This window comes from Dunckerocampus dactyliophorus, chromosome 4, assembly GCF_027744805.1.
Source record: "Dunckerocampus dactyliophorus isolate RoL2022-P2 chromosome 4, RoL_Ddac_1.1, whole genome shotgun sequence".
NCBI classification, from domain to species: Eukaryota; Metazoa; Chordata; class Actinopteri; order Syngnathiformes; family Syngnathidae; genus Dunckerocampus; species Dunckerocampus dactyliophorus.
In genome coordinates, this window is record NC_072822.1 from 7,851,768 (window position 1) to 7,877,613 (window position 25,846).

The window sequence follows — 25,846 nt, forward strand, 5'->3', positions numbered from 1 at the left end:
GATGATGCGTTCAAGGGCACTACGTAACTCAGTCTGCACTCCAGGCTTTTAGTATGCAAAATGCGTACAGTACACGTTAACCTGGATATTCAACATTACAATCCTAACAGACGCTACCTTTGTACGACGCCCCATTGTTGTTCATCGTTGTGTGCAAGCTATATACCTCTGGGGATTTCTCAAATATGATTAGTAATACTATTATAATATATCAATAACACATATTAATAATAGAAACAAGCTTCATCTTAAACCAGATTGTCACCAACACAAAGCAACATGTCATTTGATGAAATTTAGTCCACTAAAAGGTGGGCTCACATTGTGACGGGGGGCTGGAGCCTGCCACCACAAAGCTGGACAATGTGACGGCGCCGGCGGCTCCGCAATCGAGCGGGATGGGGGAGAGCTGGAAGTGGTTGAGCATCTCAATGACGGAGGGGAAGCGCAGGTGCTGCACCCTGCAATGCCCACCGTCCGTCAGGGACAGACGCAGGTGCTGCACACACAAAAGGGAAGTCAGAAGCGCTCAACCATCTCAAAGATGCTTCTACGAGGCTCGGAGCGCACCTTGGCTTTTCCTTGGTAGTTAAAGGTGAGGACGTAGTCTCCTCGCCGCGTCTCGCTCTGACGCACCAGGAAGACACCGTGTCCCTCGGCGCCCGAGCTCTGAACCAGGTGGGCCGCCTTGACCCGGGAGATGGGCCCGTGGAACCATGGGTAGGAGAACAGGAAGTGATCCGTCTTATGGACGACGGGCTCCGGCAGAGTGAAGGTGACCGGGCCTGAGAAGGAATGAGGGTTCTTATTATGCATGGATGGCCAAACTGTGGTATGAGGGGCTCCGTTTAGTGGCACATGGGAACAAATACATTTTTCCTTTGCCAAAATATTATTCATATCTCCAGATATGCCACAATGTGGGCCACATGATGCGACGCAAAATACACAAGCAATCTTATAATGAACTCATATGGGAACAAATAAGCACGACAAAAAAAATACACACAGCTAATTGTTACGGGACGCGTCTGTGGGACCGGGTGGGAAGAGCCGGGCCGCCACTCGCTCTGACTTCCCAATTCGGAGCTCGCCCTGTGATTGGTCGAAATGGAGCTGTCAGCCGGGGAGGGGAGGGGCTCCAGGTCCACACTGCCTGACCTGAAGGACACAAACACAAACACATTTATTTACTGAACAGGAATGTTGTTTACAGTGTGGATTCTCAAACTGTGGTACAAGTACCGTCGTTGGCACGTAGGCTCCATCTAGTGGTACACACGGGAAAAAAGAATGTACCCGAGAAATGTACATATGAAATAATGGTACACATACACATTTATTCAATAGAATTTTACACGGTGATTGTAAGCAGAAGTACTGAAAACGATGGCACTTGCAAAGCAAAAATACTTCTGAGGTGGTACTTGGTGTCTGATAGCATAAGCCGGGGGTGTCCAAACGTATTCCAGCAAGGCGCACATACTGAAAAATGAAGGCACACAAGCGCCACTTTGATATTTTGTAAAGCAATACATGTCAATATGCTCACAAGTGAGATATCGTTCAAGAAAAAACCATCTCGCCTTCGTGATGTAGGTGAAAAAGCCTGTTACTAGTATCACCTTCACTCTTTGCCCTTTTCTCCCCGTTTTGGCTGTTATTTTTTTTTTATTTTTCCAAATATTTCAACTTTCTTTTTAAATAATCTTCATCAATTTTCTTTTCGGAATATTAGGACTTTATTCCCAGAATATTTAGACTTTTTTCTCATATTATTGTAACTTTTTCCCCAACCTTTTTTTTTTATTACAACTTGATTTTGTATTGTTTGTTTCTCATAACATTACGACATTAAAACATTTTTTTAGTATTTCAACTCTGCGATTGGCTGGTGTACGCTACCTCCTGCCCAAAGTCAGCTGGGATAGGCTCCAGCATACCCCCGTGACCCTAGTGAGGAAAAGCGGCATATAGAAGGGATGGATGGATGGATTTCAACTCTACGCTACTAAAGTAACTACCTAGTTTTCCTCATAATATTACATATTTAGTCTTGGAAAACTGCAGACTTTTTTCCACATTAGAATACTTTTTTCTCATAAAATGACAGCTATTTTTCCCATTTCTGCTGTTTTTTTTGGTACTCCAACTATTTCACTTTCTTACTTACAAATTTTATTCTTCTTCTGACTTTTTTCCTTTCTTGTATTTTGAATTTAATCTGGTAACATAACTTTTCAGCAAACTAATTTTCCCAAAATTTTGACTTCATTCATTGTTTTGTTTGTTTCTCATAACATTACGATAAAAAAGTCATTTTCTTCAAAATTTCAACTTTATGGCAGTAAAATGACGTTATTTTGCCTTATGATATTATGACATTATTCTCTCAAAACGACATCTCTTGTTAGATTACAGCTTTTTCTTCTTAATATTTTGACTTTATTCTTGTAAAATTACTGCTGCTTTTTACATTTTTGCTGTTATTTTTTAACTTTTCTTATGAAATTCTATTTTTGGAATGTGCTGCGGGCCAATAAAAATAACGTCTTAATATTTCAACTTTATGCTAATAAAATGCCGTTATTTTTCATCATCATATTACAACATAATTCTCGTAAAATTGGGAGTCTCTCATTAGATGAAAACTTGACGTTAATATTTTGACTTTATTTTTGTAAAATTACTTCTGCTTTTTGCAGTTTGCTCTTGTTTTTTTAAGTTTTATTAAAAAAAACAGGTGCGGGCCGGGCCGCACTTTGGACACGCCTGTCATAAAATAATGATGACAGTGGTTGCTTTTGCGTTATCGCGGCTCTATCCGCTACTTTTCTACTGACAAAAGTACTACCTGCTACTATTTTCTAGTACCTGACCAGCCAAGTCTGCCAAAGCAATTAGTTAAAAAATTCTTCATTGTAACATTTGAGGCTGTACATGGCTAGAAAGTACAAAAATAAACAAAGCATGCTAATGTTAGCTTTCCCATTGTTATGCCTTAGCTGCGGATGCCGCAGTATTATACCGGCATGACTTGGCGGTGTAAATGTGGAGCTTGTCAAGCCTTGCCAACAAAAATGGAGTGTGGCATACAGTGATACCATCGAAGGTAAAAGACACCCCACACACCAGCTGGACCAGACGGACAACTGTCCAAGGAGTAAGTCACCATGATATCGATTCTGATACATGGAGGACATAGCACATGATATCACAACGCAGTCCATCTAGCCGTGCATAAACAAAACATGGAATGTGGGCTAATACGTTTCAGATGATTTGGTTGTCTATTCGTAGTTGTTCATATGCTTGTTCTTGTGTCCTAGTCAGTACAGATCGCTGTCCTACCGCACTGTTTTGAACAGCGCTCAGTAGCGGCATTGGCGTTAGCTGCTACAATAATAAGTCACTGTAGCTTGGTTTATATACAGGTCAGCTATACAAATACACTGTGTGCACAATTATTAGGCAAGTCAGTATTTGACCATATTCTCATTTTTATGCATATTTTCCAACCCCAAGCTGAATAAACCTGAATGCCTATTGGGTTTAAGCATACCAGGTGATGTGCATGCGTGTACTGAGGGAGGGTGTGGCCTTAGGAGAGCAACACCCTCTATTAGGTGGGCACAATTATGAGGCAGCTTCTTTTTCTCTGGCAAAATGGGCCAGAAAAGAGATTGAACAGACGGTGAAAAGTCAACAACTGTAAAATCTTTCACAGGGATGCGGCACTCTCGAAATTGCCAAGATAAAAGGACGTGACCACACAACCATTAAATGTTTTGTTGCAAGTACACAAAACGTGTCAAGAGAAAAACATGCAAATTAACTGCCACATATTTGAGAAAAGTCAAACGGGAAGCTCCCAGGAAGCTGTATCGTCCAGAACTGTAATCTACCTGTAGTGTCCACAAGTACGCTACATGGTGCTCAGTGCTCAGAGACATGGCCAAGGTAAGAAAGGCTGAAACCCCACCATCACTGAACAAGACACACAAGTTGAAAGGCTCGGACTTGGCCAAGAAATATCTGAAGACACATTTTTATGGACAAAGTTTTATGGACTGATGAGATGAGTGACTTGGTGGACATGCAGTGTAGAACATTGTTGTTGTTTTTTTTTTTTTTTTTTTTTTTTAGAGCTTTATAGTCAAAACAGGTGTGTCCCCTTACGTGCATTGTTAGCGCCCACATGCTAGCTGTTTTCCAGCTGTTTTTCTCTCTTTAGAACGTGCAGAAAAGAGACGTGTGGTCATGTGGTCATGTTTCACATAAGGATTGTGGATGATGGGGCAAAATTCCCCCCAAAAAGTGTGGTCTTCCATTAGATGTGTGGTAGTATCCCGTTACTAATGCAGTTATTATTTATATGTACGTATGTTCTTGGGAACACATGGCACCTGCTTGGTAAATGTGAAACGTCCCTACTCCGGGTGTGAACTGCCAGAATTCAAGGATGAACTTTGACCTTTTCAGTGTATGCATGTGTATGTGTGTGTGTGTGGTGGCCATCTGCAAAAATGAGAAAGGCTGAGATATTCTCCTGAGCACTTAGACCTTCCCCCACACTTCCTCTTGCTACACACGTCATGGCGGTCCAGTATGTGGACGGGTCCACTTGAAAGTACAACACATCAACATTTGTTGCCACTGCATTGCTAAAGAGTCGTGCTAAACACACCACGTTGGTTCCAACAAAGTGTTTCCCACCTGTTGCTGATGCATTCTTTTATCTCCGTGGTCCAGGAGCTGACCTGCTGGTCGTTGTCCGTCTCAAATATCAAACTGCCTCGGTTAACCTTTCAAAAAGGGACAAAGACGCTTTTTCCAAATGCACCACATAATAGACCGTATGAACCAACACACACCTTTAAAACAAACGTGTTTAAGTTGTCGGGCATCTCCAGCCGGTTGCAGCGACGGACTTCTTGGATATCTGAGCAGTGAGTCGTCAGTTTGGGACTGGAGGCCTGGAAGACACAATCGAGAACGTTAGCCGATGAAATGAGACGGGGTGGAAGCCACGGCCGACACCGTCGTCCCTGTGAAGCAATCCGTGTGACCAAGACACGCCGTGCGGGACGCGTACTACGTAGCTCGTCCCGTAAATGCGGCGAATACAAAAGAAAATGTGAACGGGTTTGTGCATAAATGAGCAAACGAGTTCAGTGTGCGAGAAAAGATAGTCAGCATCTGCGCTTTGTCCTCCACTGCTCGTTTTTCCATTTTTGCTGTTGTTGATTTTCAGTTTTACAAATATTTCAACTGTCTTGTCTTTTTTTTTCAAAACACTGACTTTATTCCCATAATATTGACTTTATTCTTGTAATATCACAACTTTTTCCCCAACCTAATTTTCTAAAAAACCTTATTGCCAAACTTATTGCAAAAAAAAAAAAAAAATATATATATATGTATATAAAATCTATTTTTTTTGTAATGTTCCAACTATTAATATTCTGACTTTATTCACATACGTCTACTTTATTTGTGTGAAATTACGGTTCTTTTTCCATTTTTCATGTTGTTTTTATTACTTTTCATCTTTAATGGTAATTTTTAAAATCTGCCGAGGGTCGATGGAAAATCCGCCACGTGCCGCAAACGGCCCCCGGTCCACGCTTTGGCCAACCCAAGAGCCTGGTTATCAGCACCAAACAGGAAAAAATAGTTTAATTTCCCTCGAGGGGTTCAAATGGTTGCATTTGAAAGGTTTTAAAGGCTTCACTACACATCTTAACATAAAGCTACGGACATGGGAGCTGTGAGTTGCGCACAATAGCGCTTCTTGGAGACACCCAATCAGGTGTGGACAAACACAGCTCATTAGCATTAAAGCTACAAACGGTGTACTGCCAGGAGGGCTAGCTAAAGCACTGTTAAACATTCCAGGCTATTATGACTTCAAAGGATTTAATGAATAATAAATTGTCTAAATGCGGACTGAAGAAGCGTAAAACCTGTTGAACATCATCATCGTTGCTGCAAACGGCGCACAGCAACGCGACACAGAATAGCAAACGTATGAATTACGCTTTTTAACCTCTCATGACTCTCTGACTTGCACGCCTGCACGTGTTATTGTCAGCTGTCACCTTTGACCCCACGGGGGCCCGTGGGCTCGCACGCACGGCTGACCGACTCATCCATCCGTGTGTTTACGCCGGCGGCCATGTTGGCGCTGGATTGAATCTGCGGGCTCTACAGTGCTAGTGACATTTGATTAGCTGGCGTGTCTTCTCACACGCAGGCTATTTTAGCTTTCCTGAATCCATCTTAGTTTGCTTTCACCTCCATATGCATCACTGGAAACTAGCATTAGGATCAAGGGATGCCATGGTTTGGAGTAGGGGGGTATCAGTAGAGGTTCCTTGCTATCTCTCAACTGGGCACCACCTCAAATGTTGAAGCCATTACTGTTCTATTTGAAGGGTAGGATGAAATACGCTCTGTTTCTTTCTACTCCTTTTTGACCATAGGGATAGGAATAGGGATCTGAGATTGAAGGTCAGATTGGGACGCTTACTGCTCCACCAGCCCAAATGTTTGGTGTGTTTTTAGTGTTTTGTGCCAAAGCAAGAATCTTACGGCCTGTTTCCACTGCACAGCAACAGCTCCACTTCTTGTACTACTTTGTTTGCCACTTCAAAAAAGTACCACAAAACTACCACGCTGCACTGAACGCAGCAGCGGGAACGAGGCACAGAGGCACACCAAAGCAGGGGTGCCCTAACATTTTCCACCGAGGGCCGCATACTGAAAAATCAAAGGATCCGGGGGCCAACTTTGATGTTTTCCATGTTGTAAACCAACCCATGTTACATACAGTATATTTCAAGGAAACACAGCCTCCATCTGAAGCTTTGTGTTACAGGCGACAAAGCGTAATATTAATATGAACTTTTTGCTCATTTTGCCATTAAAAAACTCATCATTATTATTATTAGTAGTTTTTTTTTTTACAAATATTTCAACTATATTCTTGTGAATCTTTTTTTCTCATAATATTATGACTTTATCCTGCAATATTTTGCCTTCATTCTCATAACAGGCCTAACTTTAATAAACAAATAAGCTTTGCTTCTTCCTGCTCCTTTTTGTACATATGGAACTGTGAATTGGTTTTTTTCTTTGTTTGAATTTTTTTTTTCTCGTAATATGACTTTATTGTTGTAAAATTATGACTTTTTCTGGATATTATACAGTAACTTTAGTTGGTAACACTTTACAATAAGGTACACAAAATTACAGTAGTTAATGAAAAACAACCTCCAGTTTCCTGTGGTGGCACGGAACTGGGGAAGTTTAATATGACGAAGCGGCATCACACAATAAACTCCCGGCAAAGAGTCATTAGCTAGTATAGCAGAAAATAGTGAGCCTCTGTCGGTGGAGAGTAATGTCGGGCCTATCGGGCTTAAACGCTTCATTGAACACCTCAAACCTCGCTATATTATGCCTAGCTGCCACTACATTGTGGATAAAACTACACCCCGCGTGCATAAATAAGTAAATGTAATATGACTTGATCAAGCCTGTTCTAACATTCCACACTACAAAATGAATAAGAAAAGAATGTAATATTCAAGGCTGCAATATCTGTATCATATTGGAAGTGAAAAAGTTGCATTGGGACACCCCTAATTTAGACTACTCCTGTAAAATCACTGCTCTCGTCTTTGCTGTTGTTTTCCCGTTTAAAATTGTAATTTAAGAATACGCCGAGGGCCATTTAAGACAACAGCTGCCGGCCGCAAATGGCCCCTTGGGCCACACTTTGAACACCACTGCGCTAAAATAACAAGAACACAGGAGGAGAATGTGTGTCGCCTGTGTTTGCGTCTTGCCATTTGGCCTTTTTTTTTTTTTTTTAATACAAGAGGAGACTGAGGGCTGCTGCAGCAAAGCGGTACAAGTTTGTAGACCTGCTCCATGTGTAAAGTGTCTGAGATAACTTTTGTTGTGCACTGGTGCGAGAAATAGACAGATAAGATAGTGACTGTCATTTAGTGCATGGCTCGCTCACTGATCTGGCCAACTTCCTCCCGTCCAAACATGGCTCGCATGCCTGTCTTAAATCAACCCAGGACCCTATGGGACAACACGCTGTACGCCAGGGAACACAGCAAAAAAAAAAAAAAAAAAAAAGTAGCTGGTGGGGGTGAGTGAGTGTCGTGAGAGAACAAAAGCGTCAAAAAGGAAACAGACGAGACGGCGAAAGAGGGGGAGAAGAAAAGAGAGAGGGAGCAAAGGAGAGCAGAAGAAGAAGAAGAAGAAAGCCAGATTCCAGGGCTTTTGTACACCGGATGAGTGTGAGTCCATGTGAAGGCGTGTGAGCTTCAGGAATGTCTATGCTAATCCCACACACACACACACACACACACACACACACACGCACACGCACGCACGCATAAAAAAAGAACAGATTAACCCTCCGCCCGCTCTATTTCCTCAGATGGCCAGTTTTTGTGAATGGACGCCATCAGTGGGATGGCCGTCTGTGTCGAGCATGCTGACACGGAGATGGGAGGGAAATGACTCACTTAGTCAGACGTGACTCAGCCAGTGGCTGAAAGTGAACAACTCTTTCTGCAACATCTACAATTTCAAAATACTTCCCAAAAATCTCAAGCTGTTAGTACTTCAGCCCCTCGTGACCACGAATCGATTCAATCTGCATGTGCACGGGGCATCTTTTCGGATGTTTTTTGCCTTTATTATCACATTGCAAGGCTGCAACTACTTGATTAATCTCAAGCTTGTAGTTTTGATTAATTGAGTAATCGGTTAGGCCCCAGACCAAGTGTGCCAAAACTACTGAAAAATGAAAGGATGCCAGGGCGATTTTGATATTCTGTTATCCACCACCTAGATATGCTAAGAATTTATAGAGTATATATTTAAAGAAAAACTGCATCTCAGCTTTGTGATACAGGTGAAAAAGCCTGTTAGGATCAAATTCGCTTTTTTGCCCCCATTTTTGCTGTTTGTTTGTTTTTGTTTTTTTTCAAACTTTCAAAATATTCTTATTGTCTTCTTAAATCTTTGTAAATTTTTTACTCGTAATATTATGACTTTTCCCATTCCCGTAATATTTTTACTTTATCATCATAACATTATAGCTTTTCCCCAACCTAACTTTCCAAAAAGGACAACTTTATTTTGTTTAGTTTCTCCTGATAATCCCACTTCAAGTTTTTCTTTAATATATTTCAACTCGATCCTACTAAAGTGACATTTTTCCTCACAACATTACGAGTTTATTCTCATAAAATAGAGTTTTTTTTCCCCTCCTTAGAATACAACTTTTTTCTCTTAATATGCTGACTTTATTCTTCTAAAATTACAAGTTTTTTTCTGTTTCTGCTGTTATTTTTTTTTCTAGCCATTTGAACTTTCTTCTTCAAAATGTTCTTCTCGTAATATATTCCTATAATATATTTAATTTATTCTTGTGGCATAACCTTTTCCGCAAACAAGTACTCCAAAAATGACAACATTATTTCTCGTTTTGTTTGTTTCTCATAACATTACGACTTAAAAAAAAATCTTGACTTTTTTCTTTAATATTTCAACTTTATGCTACTAAAATCACATTATTTTTCCTCATAACATAAGACGTTATTCTTGTAAAATGGTTACTTTTTGTCATTGGATTACAACATTTTTTAGATGACCACATGTTTCTCTTCATATTTTGACTTTATCGTTATAATATTACTGCTGATTTTTTCTTCCAATTTTCTGTAATATGCCAAAAGTTGTTGATTAATTGGATCATTGATACATTTTTGCGGCCCTATCACATTACAATAACAAATACATTTACTTGGCTTTTCCACAAATTAAGATGTTTGATTAGAACACAGTGGTGATTGGATTGCTAATCAGCTGTTAAGAGTCCATTAGGGATGGCATTTCAACTACATTTTCTTGATCAAAATGATCATTAAAAAAGCATGTTTTTTTTTCCTTCTTTTTCCCCACTTCAGGTTGCCATAGTCAATAAATCGCATGATGAATTGCATGAGGCAACCCTGGCCGGGAGTCAAACCCACGCCCTCTGCCATGAAAGACAGAAGCGTGTACCAATACACTAGCGGGGATTTTTGTACCTAATAAATGAGGATTCTAAAAATGTAAAATAAATAAATAAATAAAAAAAAAAACACAATTATTGTAATAATTTTTTTTATTAATACAGTTGTCCCTCATTTTATTGGTTACTATTCGATACTATTAAATGGAATATTTTCATAGTTAGAGCATAGACAACCTGTTTATGACTTTCTAAATAAGTCTTTTACCATCATTAGAGCCCCGTAGACATGAAATAACACCCCTATAGTCACCTTTACACTCCTATTATTCTTTGTTTACACAGGGTTTCCGCTTCATGTAATTGATCGTGGCTGCCCGCCACTGCACTTAAAGCTGCCACACCTTAAAAATGAACTTGAAAACAATGTTAAGTAATACATTGTATGAATGTATATACTGCATATGCTACATAGATACATATATAGATTATTATTAATGTACATATTGACCACAATTAGTTTGGAAATAATTTAAAATATCATAAAAATCTTTCGCTGTGCTTTATTTAAAAAAAAAAAAAAGCACCGGAATCGTCTCTCTGTGGTGTTGGCACCTGCTAATGTCGCGGCACTAGCGTCTAACATTCACCGTGTTCCTTATTATCGTGCAAATAAAAAAATAGTCCGTAAAATGTGTAGTCAACTGATGACAGCTTGTCATATGCGAAAGTCTATCTAAGCTAGCGTATGTGTGATTTCAATCTCATTCGACATTCTGGCGTCTTTTACCCATTAGCACTGCCTCTCTGGCGGTAGCTAGCTAGATCAAGAGCGAGCTAGAATTTACTTACTATAACTATCTAACTAGAACTAACTTACTTTTTCAAGTGTCATTTACCAATCTTACTCTCTTGTTATCATTATCATAATAATAATGGCTTGTCTACAAAACACTAGATGTGTGTCTGAATTGTTCAGCTTTAGAAAGTGATGCTATCACAGGGACTGTAGCTCATATGCTAGCGGTAGCTCACCAGCTGATGTTGAGTAGTTCACCAAAGAATATTTGCTTCACCTATTAGTAGTTTTATAAGTGTTCTATTCAAACATGACATCTGTATTTCATGAGTACTTTGTAAATAGACTACCATTAAATGTTGGCAGTCACATAAAGTAGCTCACCTCTCCTTTCTTTTTGTCAAAGTAGCTTTAATAATGCTGCAAGTTGGATACACCTGAGCTGTCAGAAGCCTGGACTCTCAATGTATACAATGTATACTTTATACAGGGCACATTTCTAGAACAAATATATTGAAATTATTCTATTTTGTTATTTTGAACTAAAAAATATATTATTCAACAATTAATTTCCCATTAGTTTTACTCTAAAACAGGCATCAAATTAAATTTAGGTTTGTGTCAAATAGTACAAAATGTTCTACTTTTGTACTAATAGTCGCATAGTACTACAAGGTCAGCTAACAAAAAGAGGCTCAACGTTTTAAACTCTCACTTTAGTGTCCTCAGCAGCTTTGCCATTAAATTAACAATTGTGCAATGTTCTCGGTTCAGGTTCTGCTGGTTGTAGGAAAACGTTAAATAAATAAGTAAAGAAATAAATTAAGTCATTACAAAAAAAAGTATCTGCCATAATAACATTTTGAAAAAAGGCAGACGCAGCCGCGGCACGACACAGTCCCATGCAGCCCACCACCACAGCTTCGGAAAATTCTAGGGGAAACTCTGTTACACCACATTGCGCAACTCTAACGCGCATGCTACAGAATCACTACAGGGACAGAGACAGCCGCCGCTTTAAACGAGATAACAAGCTCACTAGTTAGCCTCCTACTTACTCTAAGTAGGGGGGAATGCGACTTCACACGACGACGCCGCAGGTGCAAATGATAACGAGATCTGTGTCTTAGCGAGAGTGACTCATGGCAAAGGAATCTATTGTGAGAACGTGAATGAGTGTGTGACTAAGAGCATCTTTGCGGAGCCATATGTGGAGTGAAGCGGAAGGAGGAGAAGACGACAAAAACAAGCGGCAGATGTCTGAGAGCAGTTGAGCAACACATCGCAACAGATCTGACGGCTGTGAATCAACTTCTGTGGGGGGGGTCATAGGATGTGTGTATCTGACCCTTGTCTCTTGCCTAAAGTCAGCTGAGATAGACTCCAGCTCACCCGTAAAAAAAAACAAAAAAACTTTTGAATTTGACTCCAGATTAGCAGTAAAATGTAAAATCCCTAACGCGGTTCGCACATAAAACCCATTTAAATGTACTTTAGTCAGCATGATATTAATACAAGAAAATCTTATCACATGTTTCAATATGATGCTGATATTAAGAGCCTGTTATGACTATTCTTTACTCTTCTTTTTCACATTGACTCAACTTTCACAGGCACACACACGCCAATATCCTTCATGTCAACTGTGACGTCACGTCCAACGCGCACCTTCACGTGGCAAAGTGGCGATGACAAAGTAGCTTGAGAGCAGATGCGACCACACGACCTCGCACCGCCTAGGTCACACATACAGTATGGAGCGCGAGCGCGCGCACACACACACGCGGGTGACACACAGGATGTTAGGAGTCCAACACGACATTCCCAGAGTCTCATTCTCAAGGTCATCGCCACGGCAACTGACTGACACTCAAACATTCCACTATCCCTCTGAGGGTCGCTGTGGTCTTACACTGTCCAGGATGCCTGTGTGTGTACATATGTGTGTGTGTGTGTGTGTGTGTGTGCTGTAAGACACCACCCGTTGGGGGCTGTGTGAGGCGGAGGAGACCTTGACCTTAAACGTCGTAATCGACACATCTGTCAACACTTCCCCTGGGGTCAAGCTGGGAATGTTGCGGTGTTTGTTTTCCAAGTCTAAAGATATTCAGTATGCTTCAAACTGTATGTAAATGTAGCTAAACAGTCCCAAACAACAAACCTGCTATGTTTTGAATCTCACCATCAAGTGCTGTACTCTATTGGACTCAAACATGTCACGTTTAGTCGCTTTTGGGGAACTTGGGGGAGGAAGTAAACATTCTGTTCAATTAAAGCAACATTTCCTCATTGAGGCACAGGGGTGTTTGGTGTTTACTCAACGTGAGCGAGGACTAGGGTTGGGTATTGTTTACATATTATCCGATCCGGTGCCAAATTGGTACTTTTTAAATTAAAAAAAAGACAAACACGAGTTATGTGATAAAAAGTCATAATTATGAGATAAGAAAGTCATAAATGTGAGATAGGAAAGTCATGATTATGAGATAAAAAGTCAAATGATGACATATCTGAGAATTACGAGATAAAAAAAATTGAAGTTATGAGATAAAGGGTCATAATTCTGAGCTAAAAAGTCGAAATTATAAGATACAAACTGCACATGTGCCGAGTGCCATGTGACGAAGAAGGAGGCACATGCGTAGTTTGTATCTCATAATAATCTCATAACTATGACTTTCCTATCTCATAAAAATGATTCTCGTAATTTAGACTTTATATCTCATAATTATGACTTTGCATCTCTTTTTATCTTGTCATTTTGACTTGTTATCTCGTAATGGTGACTTTCCTATCTCATAATAATGACTTTTTAGCTTATAATTTCGACTTTTTATCTCATAATTATTACTTACCATTGGGATTTTTTATTTTTTCAGTGGCGGAAAAAGGCCTCTATAAAATATTAATACACAATTCTGGCGAGACTACTGTCACAAGGGTGTTTGGTAGTTAACTCTACATGCAAGAGTGATGGACACGCTGATAAAAATGACTATTTTTGACACACAGCGCAAAATGTTAGGGGAAAAAAGTAAAATGACAAAAATAATATTACAAAAGAAATTGATGAAAATTATTAAGGAGAAAGTTGAAATGTTTGGAAAATGTGTGTGTGTGTGTGTGTGTGGGGGGGGGGGGGGGGGGTAATAGTAGTGTAGTGTAATAATACACTACAGTATATCACAAAGCTGGGATGCAGTTTTTTCCTTGGAATACATATAATCATCATGGACCATCATCATATCATCATTATATATAAACCATATACTTTATATAACAGGGGTCACCAGGTAAGCCACCCACAACCACATGAGGTGCCCGCGAGCCTGCTTTTCATTCAGGTTTTCAGTTAATAATGAAAGAACAGAAGAAAGAAATGCATTCTGAAATACAAAATGTGAGTTGTGGACACCAGCATTTTGTTCATGTTCTGGTAAAACAAGCATATTTGCTTTGTTTGGGTTTAAAATAAGCTCTGAAAAGAAATGTTACAAAAATGAGTAGCTCTTGGCCATTTTCATTTTGTAAAAGTATCTCTCACAAGGAAAAACGTTGCTGACCCCTGGTATATAATATATACATGTAATCTATATACTGTATATAAGCCATCATGGACAACCCCACCCACCCACTCCATCGGACAATAGAGAGGCAGCGCAGCGCATTTTCCAAGACTCCTCCAGTTCCGCTCCTACAGTGAACACTACAGGATTTCATTCATTCCACACAGCTCTACAATACTTCACCTGTCTGTAAAAGATCATTCACAACATTATTGCACTGTATTGTGTGTTCTCCCTTGTATATAGTGTAAATTTACTTGTATTTACCTATACTTTTACTCACTATTTGTAAATATGCAAATCTGGTTTGTTCTTCTTTCTATTTTATGATACTTTATTCGTATTGCATTGCATTTTATTTAAGACTGTTTTTCTTTTTCTTCTGCAATTGAGCTACTGCAACCAAGCAATTTCCCCTGTGGATCAATAAAGTCTATCTAAGTGTGATATAACTTTTTAGCATGTCTACTGTACATGTGTGGATTCACAACATTTTTGAGTATAAAAAGTTTGGACACCCCTGTAATAAAGCAATCAAAACTAAACATCACTATCTTTATAAACCATGAATTCTTAATACAGCTCGCATATTATATGTCATTATATTGTACAGATGTACTGTACCTAAGCGTTGCCAAGAGATCACAATCGCCTCCATCTGCGGCAGCTTGGAGGATGTGGTGACACACTTATCAAAAAAAAACCCCACCGACTCTCACACTCAAAAAGCGCTAGTGTCGGGCTCGCACAACTGATAGAGGAGAATGTTCTAGGAAATCGATGAATAAATGTGTCTGTTCACTTCTCTGCGTGCTTCTCAGAAACCCTGACGTGCAAGGCCAAATATGCAGAAGTTAAGAAAGCACACAGAAGATTCACAGAAGCCATCTCAAGTTCCCTTTCGCTGAATTGGCTGTCTGTGTTTTGTTTTTGTTTGTTTTTTTTTAACAGAGGTGTACATTTGATATAATTTTGCCCTTTGGCCCAAGATGAAACTCTGTAATAGTATATATACAATGGGATGGGAGTTGTGGAATTTATAAGGGGGTAAACCTACAAAATCATACTTATTATCCCCTCTGTAGTAACAGTGAAGGAGACAAGAATACCTCAGAAAATGCAAGTCATATTATTTTCCCACAGTGGAATCATTTTGGAATATTTATGGACAGCCATCCAAGACAAATAGGTCATGTCAGAATTAAAAATCAAGTGCAAATAGAATGCGAGCACACGTACAAAAAGGCACTTTGCATATTGTGATTTTCATCTTTTCATGATAGGTTTTGCCAGGAAAAAGATTTGTGGCATTGACATAAGCGGCCATAAACTTAATAAAAAAAAAAAAAAAAAAAAAAAAAAGAAGTTATACACCAGCATGGAACATTGTCGTCATTCAAAGAATATCGACGAGACCCATTTTTCCTCATGTTCAACACAGTCGCTCGCACACTTCACATGTGACGTTGTGTGTGTGTGTTAAGGGCGTGTGAGATAGCGTGACGGTTAGTTAAGTGTGTGTTGTGTGGCAGGCAACTGTGTGCATATATGTGGGAATAGCTAGTCTAACACAAAACGGCCTTCCTCTTTGAGCTGTACTGACATTATCTATACACAGATTTAGCATATGAGCACTAAACAAAGGCGCTCCCTTTCTCAATGTACAGCCATCCCTTATTTATCACAGGTAATTGGTTCCAGACCCGGCCTTGATAATTGAATTTTGGCTAAGTAGGATTCCTTATTTAAAAAAAAAAAAAATTCCATAAGACCATAGAAACATTTACAACCTTGTATGTATGCTTTTTAAAATGATTAGAGCCCTATAGACGTGAAATAACACCCCTATAGTCACCTTTACATTCGTATTACACAAAAATGCACAAAAAAGCAATTTAAAACATAAATTAGATAAGTCTTCCGTAGGGGAGCTGGGTGGTGGGTGGACAGGAAGTGACATCGGGGGTTCAGAGTTGAGTTGCAGCTTTGCGTGGGTTACGGTCGCAACAGTAGCCCGTGTTTTTATTAGGGATTATTTTGCCTGTTTTGAAATGAATCAAACCTGCAAAAAAAGCCTGTTGCTCTGGCGATCAAGTCTGGTGTGTGTGTGTGTCTCACCGAATATTACAGTGACATTACTGACACCTCGTGACCAGCGTAGAGTACTACATATCACAGCATCTTTGAATGTGTCTTCTACATGCCTCATATTTGTATTTTAGCCATTTAACCATTTTTATGATTGAAAATGCTTAATTTAGACAGAATATGTACAATTTGCTTCAATATGAATATTTTTTGACCAATAATAGGCCGTACAAAATAGCATGATTTATTAATTTACAATTAGATCATCATTATATTTAAAACATTTAAATATGATGATGCAATGTATCATGTTGGCCACACAGTCAAGAGACCTAGAACATCTGGGTTCGAATCTCTGTTGGACATCTCTGTGTGGAGTTTGCATGTTCTTCCTGTGCGTGCGGGGGTTTTATGGAGACTCTAAATTGGCGATTAAAAATTTTCCACAGGTATGTTGGTCTTTATGTGCCCTGCGACTGGTTGGCGACCAGTCCATGGCGTTCCGCGCCTCTCGCCCAAAAGTTAGCTGGGATAGACTTCAGCATTCCCCCCGTGACCCTAGTGAGGACAAGCTGCATAGAAAATGAATGAATGAATATTTATAATTACAAATCATGATAGAGTGAAGCCGCAGAATTCGAACCGTGAAGTGGCGAGGGACGACTGTACCTATTTTTGATCAACAATTGCCATAAATAAATGATAAGCCCCATCTGGAAGGAATGAAAACATACTGACCATCAGACTACTTGGCAGAGACCTGCGGAGGACGTAAAGCATTCAGATACAAGCTATATGAGTCACATAAATGTGCAGCAGAAAAACTTGAAATGGGAAGCAAAAATATATTCGGCAGTGGTCCAAAAAGCACGCATAAAGCTAAACTGTGGGTGGGCCAATTTGAAGTAGAAGAAAATTCATAGTCAATACTGCAATACCAACAAAACTGCAGGTGAGCTTGCTTATTTTTAGACACACACTCTCATTCCACAGCATCAGAGAGTGCGTCCGAACTTTTGACTTGAACTGTATATTTTTTTTGTATTAATGATGTAATTTCCCCCAATTTATAGGTTAAGGAAATGTCAAATGTCAACCCCTGATCAAAGTACTCATACTGGTTCCTTTGCAACCGTAAAAAAAACATTGTGTTTTTTTTATGAAGGGAATGACCAACGCTGGGTCTTTTTCCGCCTGGTCACTGTGTTTGAACAAACATTCTGATGTACTTGAAAATCATGACTCCCATTTGCTGAAGGAGAAGAAAATTTGTATTCAACAATAAAAATGATCAAAACGTAGATTAGTTTAAAATGTTTAGACACACTTTCACATTCAATAACATGAGCAAGTGTGTCTAAACTTTTGACTAGGACCGTACAGTATATAATTTACTTTTTTTCCTGATTTATAGATCAAGGAAATGTGTTCAAATGCCCATTCGTGACCAAATACTGGTACTAATTCCATTGGAAGATTGCTTGATTGTAAGAACATTATAATTAAAAAAAAAAAAAAGAAAAAGTGTCAAGTATTTTTTTAACGAAGGGAATGACCAACCCTGTGTTCTTTCTTCCCATTTGCAGTTTGGACAAACATTGTAATGCACTTTTGCTCCTCCTGACTTCACTTCCTGGTTCGGGCTGATGCAGAAACGCGCCTGCACTGGGAGGGAGATCAAACTGTGATAACATTTTCCACACAAGCGTCAAAGCCAAACGTGACTGGCCAGGGCCAAGCTCCTCTGGATGTTTTTTTTTTTTTTTTTTTTTTTTTTTTACACACAGGCTACACAGCTCTGTAGACAAGTAAGCTCCACTGGCAATGGGATTTTTTTTTTTTAAACATTTGAGAGGCACCCGATAATAAATAATTGAGAGCAATGTAATGGAAACCAGAGAGAATGAGAGAAGCAGACTTATAGAAAGGGATGAGCAAAGTTGTACAGCTCTTACAGAGGGTGACTGCATGAAGGAAAAGTACAGGAAGAGGAGAATAAAACTTTTTGCCAAGGTATCATAGTATCTTTCAACAATTTTAAATAAGTCTCAGAGGTCCCACAATAGTGTACTGGAAGTGTGCTGGCCAAAATCTAGCCTTGACACTCGAATTTAGACAGTTCTTTTAGTAAACTCGCTGTTTTGTATGTCTGTCGCCATAATGCTAATGAACTGTGTTTGTCCACGGCCATCTCCAAAGCGCTACTGTGCACTTGATCCACTTTTTCCCGACGCTACGCTAGCATAGCTATGTGAGCTGAAGTGCTAACATTATAGTCACATTTTAACAACATCAATCATTGCAGAAAAACTAAATGATCAAACATACAGCTCTCATGTCTGTATCTGACTGGCTGTATTTTAAGGTGTGTAGCGAAGCCTTTAAATAGCTTCAACAGTGACCATTTGAATGCCTCTTAAACAAGTGAGTATATAGCAGGGGTCACAAACGTTTTTTCTTGCGAGAGCTACTTTTAGAAAATGAAAATGGCCACGAGCTACTCATTTTTGTAGAAATGATTTTCATACCTTATTTCAACCCAAACAGATCAAATTTTTACCAAAACATTCACAAAATGCTGGTATCCACAACTCACATTTTATGTTTCAGAATACTTTTCTTTCTAGTGTTCTCACATTATTAACTGAAAACCTGAATGAAAAGCAGGCTTGCGGGCGCCTCATGTGGTCGTGGGGGGCTACCACATGTTGGTGACCCCTGGTATATAGTGTATTTTTATCACAATTGGTGATCATAACCAGGCTCAAGAGCAGTGCTTCTCAAATCATGGGGCGGGACCCACTGGGGGAGTGCGTGATGAGTTTAATGTTTTTAAGCTGAGAGTCCCTAAAAGAGGAGAAGCGGTATAGAAAATGGATGGATGGAAGCCGTGAGTCAGACTGTTATATTGAGTAATGACCTCCTGCAATTTCCAATGGACAAGCTCGTTGTGAGTTTATTCATAGCATGATTGGCTCCTGTCAAATCAAAGTTGACAGGTCCTCACAGACTCGTCAGGTTAATTGGACACTCTATATTGTAGGTGTGAATGGTTGTTTGGCTATATGTGCCCTGCCATTGGCTGGCAACCAGTTCAGGGTTTACCTGCCTCTCGCCCAAAGTCAGCCGCAACCCTAGTGAGGATACCCAAGCGGCATAGAAAATGAATGTCAAAAAAATAATAAGGAACGTTCCCCTGTGGACAGCGCCTTAGACTTACAGGTCTCATATCTATAGATGACTGACAGATAATTGGCAGAGCTGCAGGCTTTATTTTGAATATGTGTAGGGAAGCCTGTTTTTGTTGTTGTTTTTTTTTTTTAACAAAAGCTGTCTTCTCTATGAAGCGGCAGTGCACATTATTTTCATGTTCGCTGCTCATAAACAGGGTCTAGGGACTCACATTACTGTTCGAATATGATTAAAAAGCTAATTTTAAATACCCGCCTGTTGCCCGAAGTCAGCTGGGAGAAGTGGTATAGAAAATGGATGGATGGACCCTTTAAATGGTATATTTAGACTATGCATTGTTATGACTATGTTATGTTGTGTAGTGAAAGAGGACATGAAGGTAGTTGGTGTGAGAGAAGAGGATGCAGAAGACAGGCTTAGATGGTGGCAATTGATTCGCTGTGGCGACCCCTGCAGGGAAAAGCCGAAAGGAAAAGAAGAAGATTGTTAGCCTTGGAAGCATAGCAACATATTGTGTGCCATGACCAGCTAAATGACACCCTGAGGTAAAGCCAGCCAAAGCAACTTTGATCTGTCCACAATTCGATCATCTAACACAGACATTGCTATTTTAAATGTGCCCATTCTGGGACAAAATCAATCATGCAAAAAATAACCGTGTCATGATCAGTCAGAGAAGAACTGATTGAGCCACAACTTGTAACAGTAGGAATTGCAATTGCCAGACCCCCCGCCTACCAGGTGGGGTGATATTGATGACGTTTTTTTGCTTCACTAAGCATGCAATTATTTGCGTTTTAAGGCGTTTTGATGTGAGTATGTGTGCAAATAAGGCCAATATAAAAGTAGAACAGCAGCCAAAGAAAAATGGTTGATTGAGAGTGCTGCACAGCTTTACTTTGGGGGCTTTCCACATGCAACTCGGCAAGGTCGAGTGCCTTGTCGTTGGTGGTTGTAGGTTAACACACAAAAACATACAAGAACAATTGAATTAACCCTAACGGTGAGAGATCCTGGGGACTATTTTGTGCTCTTCAGTTTGGCCGATGATATTCATTTTAAAAACATCATTTTAGATTCGTTATCTACAGTATGTTCCACAAATTAACCTAAACACGACACATTTGTTCAAGACATAAAAGGTCCTATTGAAAATCATTTATACATATTATATTTATATATTATATTTTTCTACCAGAGAGTGCTACTTACTCCCCAAAGCATGCAACAAAATGTTACAATTTTCTGCAGGGATACCATGATACTGTGTGTATGTGTATGTGTTTTTGTGATGAAAGACGTTTGTGTGTTTTTTCTTTGACTGCAAATTTAAAAAAAAAACTGTGGCGTTATGTGAACATAACGGCCTTTAAAAAATTTATATAATCAAAGTTTGATATGTATATTTCAGCCAGAAGTAGCTTTAAAAGATGAATATATATTACAGCAGTTTTTGTCATACTGCTGTCATAGATAAACAAACAACTATGAAACAGGGGTCAAATGAAGTGGTGATTTTGACACGCCCCCCCAGCTTTTTTCCTGATCCGACGCCATCTTGGCTGTGACGTCACAACCAGAACACGTTCCGGGAACCAGAGTCAAACACATGCAGCCATGAACTCACAAGTAAAGCCAAGAAAGTGACATATTCACAACAATAACACAATAATAGCATTCACTAACATTGTGTTGTGATAGCAATGATATAACACACACACACAAAAATAGCCACAAGTATGTTTCTTTGACTGCCAGTCAGTGGCACTGACTGCTTTATGCACAATGCAAAATAAAAAGACCAGTGAGCAGTGTTCGCTGCTTATTTAGCCCTGGAATGACCCCCCCCATACTATTATTTTAAGATTCCCAGAATAAATCTAGTTAAAAAGTATGGCTTTACTTACTGAAACATCGACTGCAAGATAGGCGAGTAGAAAGACGAGTGACAGGAAACCATGTTTTGCTAACAATTCACATCTAGAACACTTACAGGTGACACCGGCAACCACGTGAGAACAAGCACAGCCATGAACGCACGAGAAGAAAGTGACATATTCACAACAATAACAACATTTACTAATATTGTGTTGTGAGGAGTATGATATGTTTTACTAGCAGTGATAGCCAGTGACAGCTAGCAGCTTGCTCTCTGCACACTGCACAGAGCTGAAGACCATAAACAATGTTGTTTAGCAAGCAATTTGTCATAAAAACATATTATTATTCTAAGACTTGTAGCCATGCTGCAATCAAAGACGACCATTTATATTTATTGCTGCAAGCTACAACAGATAGCGCATAGCTGCCTGGCTAGTGCACCAGAACAAGCCAGATAGAAATTAGCACTGTATTAGCTGCCATGAGCACGAGGCTGGTTACTATGGAGCATATTACCAGGAGAAATGCAGATCGACTTACAGACACTTTGGCGGGCTTTTCCACGGTTGAACGTCTTGTGGGTTTTTGACTTTTTATTTCCATCTAAGCGAAGATTTCCATTTCACCTGACGAGGCCAATGGTGTATTTTAGAAATGTGAACAAGCTGACACCGTCTCCTCCAGTGGCCCAGCAAAAGCCTTCAACACAACGAGCGGGCATAATATAAATACATACTGTATATAAGAAACAACAGAAATTCACCGGGAAGTGCGTTGTAGTGGAGCAGAAGTTTCTGGGTGGGGCTGTCAGGATCTGAAGTCACTCGCTCCGCCTCCTCCAAACAGTGACGAAAATAATAAAAAATAATAAACATTTAATCGTTCAAGTACACATCTAACACAGGAAATATGCCTTTCCATGACATTTTTCACAGTGGAAATAAGAAGACTAACGTGTTTTGGTGTTACTATAAGTAAAACTAATGTAAATTCACAGTTGTTTTGGGGACTCTGACATTTTGAGTCATTAGGGTCAAATGTGTCAGGTTGTTTTTTTGTTTTGTTTCTTAAAGATAAGACATCTTAAAGGGGACCTATTATATTTTTCCTCTTTTCTTACCAATAAATGTTGCTGCAATGTTGCATTTTGGTGTTAAACGATGCCTACGCGTCAGATAATGAGGTTTGCATATTTGGATGGCTCTGCACGCTGTGTTTTACAGAGTTTTTTTTAACACCGAGTTCCACTGATGTCAATGCAACCCAGACTTCCACACATTGTCATGCCCAGCACCCCCGCGCTACTTCGCTCTGTTCATGGTGTTAGTACGTTGAGCAATGGCTCCCAGGAAACGTTTGTTCGGGTGTGCCTAAAGAGGCAAGCATCAGGCAGAAGTGGTTGGAGTTGCTGATTCCTGCCCCGCAAGAGAAAAATATGCTCATCTGTCAACAGCACTTCACACAAGACTGTTTTGTGAACATGGGCCAATACGAAGCTGGACTATCTGCCAAACAGTTGCTGAAGTCAGACGTTTCCAGAGTTACTTGGTCGTGTTGACGAGCCATAAGGGCAAGCTGTAAGTTACAATTTATCAGTATCCTAACCGTGTTTATTTTGTGTAAGTAATCGGACGAAAGGGGTTCGGCAGCTGTCCGGAAGGCCTCGGGAGCGGTTGGGAGTTTGACCAATCACAGCGGAGTGGGCTCGGCGGGAGGCGTATCTGGAGGAGGGCCGGGGGTGAAGTAAATTACACAGACCCTTTGGACGGGAGGCAGGAAACACTGCAGGAAGAGGTGCTGAGTCTGGAAGCTCTGTAAAGCTTTCTGTGCTGGTTATCCTGTGTAGCTGCTCTATAAGAGTCCAGAACTCAATACAAAGGCCCGAAAATGAGTATAATAATAGGTCCCCCTTTAAGGGCTAAATACCAAAGCGCATGCATGGGTTTATGCATTCGAAGGCAGCCACTCTTGCAGAAAGTGACACTCGAAAGAAAAGACGAAAGCGCAACCTGACAAACATCTTGACCACATGACAACTCTAACCACTTCACTTCCTTTAGATGTTTCTCTTGATTTTTTTTGTCACAGCAAAACACACATGCACGCACACACACACACACACACACACACACACAAAGTGAAGTTCCACATCATGTGAGATCATTTTTTTCTGTAGGCTGAAGACTCAATCATGTAAATAAAACACTGCGTTATTACACATTATTGCTGATACATCTCGGCTCAGATCACATTTTAATCACTTTTCTTTGGTAGATGATAGAATGTAAATAGCAAAGGCTCGCTCACTTTTTCTTCTGACGCAATAGTCCAGGCACAATACAACGTGCACGTGTTATCAATTTTCCAGGAAATCTCACATGTTTAGAGTCACAACTAACGAGTAAAAGTGAGTCTTAAATACCAATCCAACACATACTGTAGGTAAAAACATCAACCACAAAACTACAACAGAACCTTTTGTGAGACCAGATTATGCAAGACTTGGGCCACGAGAAATAATTTAACACTTAAAAACAGACATCCTGGCTTTCCTATCTTAGTGCTCCCGGCTGTGTCTCTAATGTCTCCTGCTGTTGCATTTCCGGTGTCTCTCAATCCCTCTCTTCCCGCTTCCTTGGCTGCTTCCATTTGCGTTTTGGTTCAGCTGACTGGGCCCATGTGTGTTGAGAGCTTTAGTTGTGGTATGCAACGAGAGCCAAATTAACGCTGCGTGTTGCCATATGAGAAGCTGAGGTGCAAGTAACATGCAACAGATGGACAAGGCAGTCGGGCTATGCAAAAACAAACGCCTTTCCCTACCAACACCATAGGTTTGCACATAAGTACGGCCATAACTACAGTTGAACGTCTAACTTTAAGAGCCTTTAAAGTCGTACAATTCAGGGAAAATACAGTATGTCTCTACGGTTGCACAAAACGTCAGAGATAAAAACACCATTCCACATGATGTCACGTGAGAAGAAACTGAAACTGAAAAAGTGAAAAAGTACTGAACTGAAAAAGTACTGTAATTATTTCAAGACTGTCAGTAAGTAATGTGCAAATCTAATTATATGATACCTGTGTGGATTGAGAAATGTCATAGTTGAGACGGCAGTGTTGTTTCATTAGGACACTAATTATGTCTAGCTTGGATACTGTAGTTGCTGTGTCAGCCACTGACTAATTAAATACACATGTGATTTTCAGTCTATTTTCATTCATTTATGGATACAAAATTGAAGTTTTGGTGTTAAAATACAGCTGTTCGATACGTTTCCGCACAACAGGGTGCGTGCAGGCATCATGTCACGTATTAAAAGTGTCTTCTTCGATAACATTCTGACATTTATTAATGAGGTAAGTTTCTGTTGTATGCATATGCCTAAAAAATATTTACTTCAGCTTCTGCAGCTCTAGTTTGTCTCCTTGTTGATGTAAACATTGCACCCTCCCTCTGGCTGGGTCTTCTTCTCTTGTGAATTGAATGTTGTAAAAAAAAAACAAAAAAAAACAAGCTCGCTCAGATGATTGCTAAATCCTAAATATCCGTAAATGCAAAGTATAGTTCAGTGCAACTTATGTTTTTTTTTTTTCCTCAAGGCACATTTTGTGAGTGATGTGACATACTCTTGAGCAGGGGTCCCAAACTCAATTTACCAGGGGAGCAGTCAGAGGTAGAGTCTGGGTGAGGCTGGGCCGCATCGAGTATTGGGAGTGGGGCTGGAGTGGGGCTGGAAATCTCAGGATACCTCACGATACGATACGCGATACATGGCTCAGGATAACGATAACATCTCGATACAGTGATAGGTTGGACCAACTAAATAAATAATTTCATAGTGTACTGTATATTTTGCTGCATTCAGCTGTGATAGGCTCCAGCTTACCTGTGATCCGATGAGGATAAGCGGTATGGAAAAATGGGTGGAATTTTTGCAGCATATTTTAACCAGAAAGCAAGCAGCAATGCTGCAAAAAGTGTGAGACTGTTTTAGTGCAACGTAAGCGTAAACAGGATTTTTCGTTTAGGTGTCTGACACACAATAAAGCTATTTTAAACTCCCAAAAACACAACCTCTCATTTATCTCGAGTAGATCCCACGCTATAAAGTAGAAGCATATCAAAAATAAATATTTAGTGACTAGTGGTGACGTATTCACCTGAAAGAGTCAGAGAATGACCGGTAAGTTTGAGCAGCGAACGAGTAATGAATGAGGTGGCTGTTCATGCCTGTCGTGCCGCCCGATTGTTGTATTTTCGTCAGACACTTC

General features: G+C 39.9%; 1 protein-coding gene across 3 annotated transcripts in view; it reads right to left on the minus strand.

Moving 5' to 3' along the window:
• Positions 1-25,846, minus strand: part of sh2b3 (SH2B adaptor protein 3) — a 60,965-nt gene that overhangs the window by 2,171 nt on the left and 32,948 nt on the right. For all 3 annotated transcript variants that reach the window (XM_054775126.1, XM_054775128.1, XM_054775127.1), the window contains exons 3-7: positions 4,875-4,976; positions 4,717-4,805; positions 1,010-1,161; positions 571-785; positions 322-499 (exon numbers count right to left, since the gene is read on the minus strand). In XM_054775126.1, the coding sequence (XP_054631101.1) occupies positions 322-499; positions 571-785; positions 1,010-1,161; positions 4,717-4,805; positions 4,875-4,976 (736 nt within the window). The remainder of the gene's footprint in view (positions 1-321; positions 500-570; positions 786-1,009; positions 1,162-4,716; positions 4,806-4,874; positions 4,977-25,846) is intronic.